At 33.2% G+C, this 9,561-nt stretch overlaps 1 protein-coding gene across 1 annotated transcript in view; it reads left to right on the top strand.

Annotated features, from left to right (window-relative positions):
* Positions 1-337: 337 nt before the first annotated feature.
* Positions 338-9,561, top strand: part of LOC143915912 (band 4.1-like protein 4A) — a 162,456-nt gene continuing 153,232 nt past the window's right edge. Inside the window, exons 1-2 of the mRNA XM_077436733.1 lie at positions 338-511; positions 2,109-2,213. Of these exons, the coding sequence (XP_077292859.1) occupies positions 338-511; positions 2,109-2,213 (279 nt within the window). The remainder of the gene's footprint in view (positions 512-2,108; positions 2,214-9,561) is intronic.

The following is a 9,561-nucleotide window of genomic DNA, read 5'->3' as shown; positions in this document are numbered from 1 at the left end:
AGGTCAAACCTTTCCTATTACAGTTTTCCAATTTATCTGAATTTATTGTCGAAACGATTCCTATCAAATTGGCCATCTCTCCTCGTTTGTCGCCATTATTTGAGTTTAATTTCAAAGTTATGCTATAAATGTATATAAATATTATATATAGGTACATATAGTACAAAGTTGATCATAAGTGTCGCCTTGGGGTAATCCCGTAATGACACGGTGGTAAAAATATTTTTTATGTATTCTGAAATATGGCTCAAATTGTCGTAGTTGAATATTTGAATTCATCAATTCGAATGCTTCTGGTTTTAAAAGTTTGTGCAATCTCGGAAGCGATTGTTGTCCGATGCGAGGTGTCTGGTCCGGTGATTTGAATTACAAATGGCGGCAATTGACGACGACCACCCGGCGTGTCGGCAAATTGAAACATCCCGACCCCAGCCCGCAACCAATCATCCAGCCTCTCTTGTCCCCACTCGTCACATTCACACCCGTTTACAATTGTAGAGGTCGATGGGCTGTTTGTGGTTTTCGGTTTTCGGCTTTCGATCACCCTCCCCCCCCCCCCGTCCCTCTCGTAAAATGCAGAGTGCTTCATTGCAGCATTCCTAAAACATGTATTAAAATTGTTCATAATATTGTCAGTTTAATATGATAATATTGAATATGTATTCTGTATGAATCTTTCTTCGTCATTTTTGTTTAGTTAGAATTTATTTAAAAAATATATAAATAAAAAAATAGTTAAAATTCATATACACTCATTTTTTTAAATATAATACAACCCCACCCCCTTAGAAAGTCATTCCTTACTGGTTGAAAACGGAACCTATTCTGGATAGAAAGATTTATTTATTTTATTAATTTAAGTTTGAGTTTTGACTATTGTGGCATTACAGGAGTCCGTAATGCGCCACAATGGTCGAAAAAATACAGAGAGATGAAAAAAATAAAAACATATACATACATATGTATCTATATACACAGAAAAAAATACATTATATTTATAGTTATATAATAGCGCTATTCTGTGTGTGTGTCAGTGTGCGATAACGCTCGCCGTACTATAATAGTTGTTTCAATTCGACATATGTACATATGTACGTCAAAGCTAAAACACTGCTAACAAAATGTTCGAACAAAATAACAGATGAGAAAAAGCTTCAATATATTCTGTTGATACCAATGTTTCCTCTAAGGCAATAGTCTCAGAGCATTTAGCGACATCTATTGAAAATTTATTTAATTAATCCATTTTTGGAATTGGATTATATGCATATTTTTCCATAATATGAAGTTTCGATGGATGAAGTTTTGTGATCGTGAGAAAATCCGATCTCGAAATTTTTACCTTTGATGATGTATGCAAATATTATGTGAAATGCGAATAAAGTTAAATAATTTTATTAATTTAAAATATAAAAGTTTCAGCCAACTGATTTGAATGCACCGACTAGACTATCGTGTAAATTTATTCGCATTAAAACTTAAATTTGTTTACGAATTAAAATGAAAAATTCATTGCAAGCGTCTCGAGAACATGAGTGTATTAAACTTAAAGTACAAGTTTAATACACATAGTCGAACTTTCCCCTGCTTAAATTATTCATCTCGATGCGAAACTTTTTTGACAACTTTGCGAGATTAAACTTGTACCTACACAAGTTTGACAATTAAAAAATTCGATAGCTGCAAAATCGTGCTCGTTTATCCTTGGCCATGATTTTGTTTTTTTGTTTTTGTTTTTGGCTTAATCATTAATTAATGCAAAATTTTCTCCGCTAACAATACGCTCATAATTGAACCGCTAATATGATATACGTTCAGTTTTGACTTTATAAATGATTGCTGTCATAAAAGTGAATTAGTGTACGATATTTGTAACCTTTACGTGAGCGTGATTTATATCCGTTCTACCATATTTATATTGTGTGTACCCGAGTGTTGAAAGAATGACATATGAAGTGCTCATTTGAGACACTGTAACGTGTCCCAAATTTTTTATATATAAGGTTACCCACGTATGCAAATTCGATATCAATAACAATAAATTTATCATGTTTCGTTGTACATATTGTGCGATTTTATTTTATTTTATATTTTTGTTTTCATTTCAGGCGAATAAATCAGGCCAAGCTTTGCTGGATGCTGTGTTTCGCCAGTTGGATCTGGTCGAGACGAGCTATTTCGGACTTCGATATCTGGACGAAGACAATCAACCGGTGAGTTTCTGTAATATTATACATATGTATGGTACAGCCGAAGTAATTCGGTAAAATTGACGTATGACTACATCCATTCGTGAGGGTGCATAATAGAGCCATTCGCTTTCAAGTCGATACAAATGATAATTTATCTCTTGCATTGCAATACGATTTATTTTTTAATTGATCGCTATGACTCGACGATGATTCTTAATAATAATAACACTGAGACTAATCAATTAATCCACTGATTTTGAATATGACATTGATTTTTGTTGATTTGCTCTCGTTTATGAGATATAAGCATTTAAAATATGCGCAATTTTTACAGTTTTTTTACTTTTGCAGTCTTTAACTCAAAATCTAGTATTGTTGTGCTAAAAGTTATTATTGAAATCAATAGCCAGGTGTTTTCCCTTTGTATCGTGATTTTTTATTGCTTTTAAATACAATTTTAAAAGTCAACAATATATTTTTTTACACATTTTTTTCCTTGATATCATGCGTTTATTTCATCGCGTTTATAAGGATTTGTTTTCTATGTCAATATTTTTTTTCTAAACGTACTTATTCAAACGGTTGATGATTTTAAGTCGAGTAAATTAAATTTGTTTAATTTTGTTAACTATGTTATATTATAGTTGCTAGTTTTATTTTTAAATTGTTAATTGTTAAATAATTCATTAGCAATTTGCTATATAATAATAATAAATAAATAAATAAAAAATGTTGTCGTTGATACCGTGCGCGTTCAAATTTGTGACAGCAAAAAAGCAAATCAACAAAAATCATCGTCATATTCGAGTTCAGTGGGTCAAACATAGTGAAGATTTATAAGTATCCGCTCCGGGGACTCAAAAACGTGATTTATTTTGTTTATCAGCTTAATTAGTTAGCCTGTTGACTTGCAGTCAGTTTGTAGTACATACTACGTTAAATTTGTGACAAAAATGTATACATATGTACACATAAATTTCGAATAAGTTCACAATTTGTTGAAGTTTTCTGACATAGAACTACATCTATTCTAAAAGGTAAAACAATAGTTATGTAGTTGAATAATAATTCGTGGTTCTGGTTAAATCGTTAAATTGTTCGAAAAATGAATGAGTTCCTCTAGAAGCTGTTGTTAATTTCAATTTCTTTCAGAATTCGATATGATTTTAACATCTCTATACATTCGAAATTAAATATAATAATATGTACTTGCTTGTTAACTTAACGTTTTGTTACAAGAATAATTATTTGGTCCGGTGACTTAGTAGTCAATCCGATCATTCGATTGTTGTTTCCAATGATCATTAAAAGTGAATGGTTACAACGACCAAATAAATGAAATTTTGTAAAAAAGCAACGGTGGTATTTAAAGAATGGTGGTGGTATTCTAGAATTCTACGTACGTACCCTAGGGCGTACGTACATATATAGAATTCTAGTGAATTCACTTTGACCAGAGCTGTTCTTTCAAAGGTAAAATATCTTCCGTTATAGACCAATTGCACCATTAAGCATCAAAGAAGTGCAATAGTGTCGTTAGAAAGGACAACGGCCGAGGGTCCTGGAGTCGGTTTGAATTGGTCAATTAATTCCCGGTAACGACGCCCGTGTTTAATGGCTGCAAAATCGCAACACTCCAGCCAATAAAACAAAAGGCAATTATATTTGAACCTTTGAGAGGAGAGACGGCTGGGGAAGCCCTGGACGCAAATGATCCGCTCCGACTAGGAAGCACCGGTAGTAAAAGTGTCCATTTTGATTTTCGCCGCGGCATTAACTCGTAAAGCTTTCTGCGAAAGTAAGCTCTTGTCTTCTGCCGTCTGTTCTGTTTCTCGGTGGTGAAAAAAGGATAAAGGAGAAGAAAGCAACGGGGCAAAAAAGACACCCAAAACGTTTCCGAATTCGCTCCCGTGACACTGACTGATCTTTTCTCGAGATTTTTTTGTATCGCTTCTTCTGTCGCTTCTCGATCGATCATTCTCGAGCAGATATCGCATGGTTAATATAATATAATATCGAAATGTTCGCTTATGGAGACGTCAATGTTACGAGTCGAGAAATCAAAAGGTCACGCCTTGTGAAAAGGGGAAAAAATCGAACCTTCTCCTGTTGGCATTTCAGCCATTTTGTTCGACTTTATTATTGAAACGGTTTTCTGCATAATCATCACGGAATTTAATATTTTTGCTACAATCTCCAAATTCATTGAGAAATCTCTACAACGGTCAGTAGATTGTGTTTTCGTATAAATATTTATAAATGGGACTTATTTTAACAATCAATTTTGACTCGTAAAATCAATACAAATAAGTTAAGTGTTGCTTATACAAATACATACAGTTGTGATCATATCAAAATAATAATGACGGGTCCATTCGGAAAAACCACGTCCAAATTATCGGGCTTAGGAATTTGATCTTAGGACCGGTAACGGGTTTTTCATTTTGTGCTTCAAATTATTTTGTATTTAAATAATCGGCTTAAATGCGTATGTCGAAAAATCGGTTTATAGAATTAAATTATATCAGTAAAAATAGTAGATTAATTAAAAAAAATAATGACACAGTACCTTCCTAAATAAAATTCAAAATACAATGTTTTAATAAATTTTAATAAATGAGATATGTATAATATTTCCCATACATACGGATATGTACCGAATGCTAAAGATTTTCGTATTATTTATTTTAAATATAAAATTGAACTCTTTATACATATATGTATGTAAATACGTATTTATTTACACGAACATAAATGGAGACGGTAAGTCAATTTTACGATTGAGAATTTTATGCGCTTTATTTTTATACAATTGCACTCTAAAACAGAGACCATAATCCTATAAGAGTTGATAGCAGGAATTTATATTGCGCTAAAAATAGAACTCTCAACGTTTCATTACGTTGGGCTTTCGAGAATTTTAACCGTTAATAGACTAAATAACCCACTTTATATACGCGTGTTAATGGGTACACCACAAACTGCAGTATAACATATGTATATGTATGCATTAATATATGTACTTAGAAACATTTCATTTCAAACGTGTCGCAGTTTTAAAGTCCGTCTGCGTAAAATTTGAGAAGCTTCGACCGTTTCCGGTCGCGCGAAAGCTTCCTTTCCTTCCCGAGGGGAAACTCGTAAAAACGAGAAAACACCCCGTGTCTAGGGTGTGCCACATCTAGCCACTTCTCTTATTAAAGTTCTTATCATCCCCCGTTCCGAACAAGGGGTAGTTTTACGACGGGAGCTTTTGGCCGGCCGGTCTTTTATACCTTCGAGATGATCACGGGGACGATGCAAGTTGACGCTTCGTTTACAGGGGGCTGGTAAGGGTGGATGCTTAAAACGTAAACACAACTTTATAAATGTGCTTTTCCGTTTCGACTGGACTGCACTGTCTGTCTGGGGGTAGTTTTGGGTAGGGTTTTGAAAGCGACTCGTAAAATTGCGGTAAAAGTTAATGGTTTTTTTTTCACGGGAAAAAAGTGACAGTAAGCGGTTATCGTTTCGGCGAACGGAAGGTGAGCGGAAAACCGCACCTCAAAGCTTTTCATGAAAATGGAAATTCATATGTCGATTTATACGTTCGCTCGTAAAAACACGACCCGAGAGATATAACGCTAACTATCTGTGTGTGAGTGTATGTACCTACATATATTATACGGGTAGAAAAGGCAAAACATAAAATTTATATGTACTTATGTATGTATATTCTTCGAACTCCTTTCGTCCGTGCTTATATTATGGATATGTGGAAAACCGAGCTTTTATAACAATTCATTTATTTTCTACTTTAACATCCTGTCTGCGATGACGGTTGCGATAAATGCATGCTTCGCTATGTTCATTCGTCTTTTATCGCTTCTATTTCACTTTTATGATCGACTAGTGTCAATAATGAAATTAATTACGTATTTTGGTTTATATCTGCGGTAACCTATATTTTTTTTATTTATAATTATGAAATGGGTTTCATATTTTTAAAAATGCGTACGAGTTCATAGGGTACGGAACTTGGTAATTTATCCCAATAGTTGGGATTCTTGAAACTGAAAACCTTAAATCGAGACCTTTAATAAAAACAAAGTCCAACATGGTAAGCCTAGTATCTAATTTCTTTAAAATTTCAATTTTAAATTGACAAACTTTTAAGATTTTTTTTAGTAATTTAGAATAGTATTTCTTATATTAAATTATAACCCTTATGTTAAAATAATAAAGGGTCGAAATAAATAGTGGAAGAAGAACGCGAGTAAACTGCTAATTATTCCGGTTGACGGGTGTTGACCAAATTTTATATAAAACTTGTTTATAGCCTTAAAATTCGAGATATGAAATTTTAGTTCAATACATCCAAAGGTTTTTGAGAAAAACATACAAAACTTTGATTCTCTAGTAATAGTACTACTTTTGTTTTGAGGTAAAAATATTTACAAAATACTATTGTATACAATTTATAATTTCTATTTCATGTAAAATAATTCAGTGTGATGCGTTGAGTGCTTTGGGAGATAATTGAATCCAAAAACTTAAAAATATATAAAAGAGGTATGTAAAAAAGAGGACACCTACCTACAAGGAGAGGTACCATTTACGGTCAACTTAAAAATTTGAAAAAAATTTTCATCTTAGCATTTCAGAAACCGATACTATGCTTCAGTTCGATAAGATTAACGATGTTCAAAAAATCTTCAAAATTCAAAAATTTTATTTATAATGTAATTTAAATTCATGATTTTTATAAAAAAATTAATAAAATAAATTTCAATTTACTGGTGGATTTACTTCAATAAAATTGGAGACTCTTGTTGACATATAAAGTAAATAATGGAAAGGAATCGAAGTCGGTTGATTTTTACAAGCCTCTTCTATGTTTGTACAAGGCTATTTTACGACTCCGACTCCGATTGAAATGCTCCGACTCCAACTCCACAGCCCTCCAAAAGAGACCAAAATGAACAGTGCTCGGTTCACGGTAAGATACTCGTACCATCAGTTGAACATCGCTGCTATATGATATATAAATATACATTATTTAGAAATATTGGCAAATCTTTAAGCGGGAGTGTTTAATATTTTGTGTATTTTTATTGAATAATATTGAATCGAATTGTGCAGGTTCGTTCACGTCATCTGCAGGCTTCGCACTTTGCTATTGAAATCTCCCGCGAGATTTCCTCGAACAGCTTTTCAATATTACATAATTCGACGAGTAACCTGAATGAGATTTCCGTGGTGCCGCGTTTCCGTTGCGTCCCAGAAACAACGAGGCGAAATTGTCGCGAGGGTCCGTTCACAAAATGGAGACGTTTTCTCAAGGGTCTGGATGGTGTGGAACGGTGCGTGCGTGTGCGTGAAGGTTCTCCTCGTTGACAAAAGTGAATATAAGTACGTAAGTGTTGGAAAACTGGCTATAAAGAGCCACCCGCTGAGAGGTCGTCCTATGAAAAATGGCCATCCGCAGGCTGTGGAGTGTGCGCTCTCTTACCACCGTATTAAAAGCTCGTGAAAGCTCTTCCCACCCCCTCCCATCACCCCCCCATCCCCGAGATCTGCGAGCATAAACAAAGTGCGAAGCTGCAGGTGCCGACATTGCTACAATTCTTTTTACGACTTTGTTCTTCGCAATCTTGCTATTATGCCTGCTTATATATCTTTTGTTTATAACTAATTTAAGGCTATGTACATATGCGCTGTGGCTCGTTGTAGTAAATATGTATTGTCTAGTTGACTTTTTTTACTTACCTCTTATACAGTTCACATGGTTTTCGTGTAAGGGGACATTTTTTATATCTCTTATCCGATCGTTTTCATACTTTGCAATGTTGCTCATTTTGGTCATCAATATACGTTAATGTATCGTCTGCCATTACGTTGAAGATAAAATGCGTATCAAATATCCACAATTTTGGTTACGGTGACATATTGCAAGCTACCATAATCTATCTTCAACCTTTTCCCCGTGATATGGCCATATCAGATTTTAATTGTTTAAACGCCTATAATTCACTCTATATTTTATAAAATTTGCTCTATAGGTTCTCGTTATCTCTAATATATAAATATTTATAGTTTTAACTCTCTCTATATGTACATATATATAAATTTCAAATTTGGCGTGTAGCTTCTTGTAAGGTAATACACGATATATATTGATTTTTGGCCAAATATGTCAGATCTGACATTTCACTGTTAAAAGTATATCTATTCACTGAGTTTTATCTGCGAGATAAGTATTCAATAAGAAGTTATGTTGTATCTAATAAGCTTACATACATACATCACATACAACAGCTACCCATAACCTCAAATTTCATTATTTATTTCTCCAAAACAAACTTTCTAACCAATACAAGCTTTATATATGTACACAGATCGTAAAAATAAAACTATCACAGACAGTGATAGTTTTATTTTTAGTTATCAGCTGATTTATTTCAAGTATATGTATGTACATATATATGTATGTATATTGTTGACTTCGGGAATTTTACATTAGGGAAATACATTTCATTCAAAAATATGTGTTTATATGTACATTTCCTACTTTTATTATTACAGTTGTTTTATTTGAATTTCCGTATCAAAAAGAAGTTATCATACGTATTAATTTAATGTTTTCTTATTATCATTATTAACCTTTGCTTCACCTGTATGGAATATCGCCTCGAATACTAACCTTTCCAAGCTCCAAATAATACAAAATAAATCCCTGAAAATAATTTATAACACACCCATATGTACTAACTTGAAAAAATGCTATACTATTCCGTTATAAATACAACTGATCTACTGATAATTTTCTATTTTAAAATTATCAGTAGATCATTAGTAGCTATTAAAATAGATAATATGTATATAAACATAATTTAGTAATAATAAAAATCAAAATTATCAATTTAATGTTTTAAATTTTTATTAGATGCTTTTTATAGTGCATACAATTTTGTTCACAGTTCTTTATAGGTCGCTCATTTGTCTTCTTAGTATTTACATACATATGTATAGTATTATCTTATTTTAATGCTAGTGTATACAGAATAATAGAAAAAAAGAGCTTAAAATATATTTTCAATTCTTATAAATATATATATCATCATCATCATCATTTACAGCCATTCGCCATCCACTGCTGGATGAAGGCCTCTCCAACACGCTTCCACTCGTCTCTGTTTTGCGCAACACTCATCCATCTCATTCCGCACATTTTCCTAATTTCGTTCACCCATCTTCCTTGCGGTCTTCCTTTTACTCTTTTGCCTTCTCTCGGGTACCATTCAAGCACTTCTTTTGTCCACCTTTCGTCCATCCTCCTAGCTACGTGACCCGCCCATTGCCATTTCAATCTCTTCACTCTATCCACTAT

Source organism: Arctopsyche grandis, chromosome 8, assembly GCF_051622035.1.
Source record: "Arctopsyche grandis isolate Sample6627 chromosome 8, ASM5162203v2, whole genome shotgun sequence".
NCBI classification, from domain to species: Eukaryota; Metazoa; Arthropoda; class Insecta; order Trichoptera; family Hydropsychidae; genus Arctopsyche; species Arctopsyche grandis.
The sequence above is the reverse complement of the archived record's forward strand: the minus strand, read 5'-3'. Positions and strand labels throughout refer to the sequence as shown.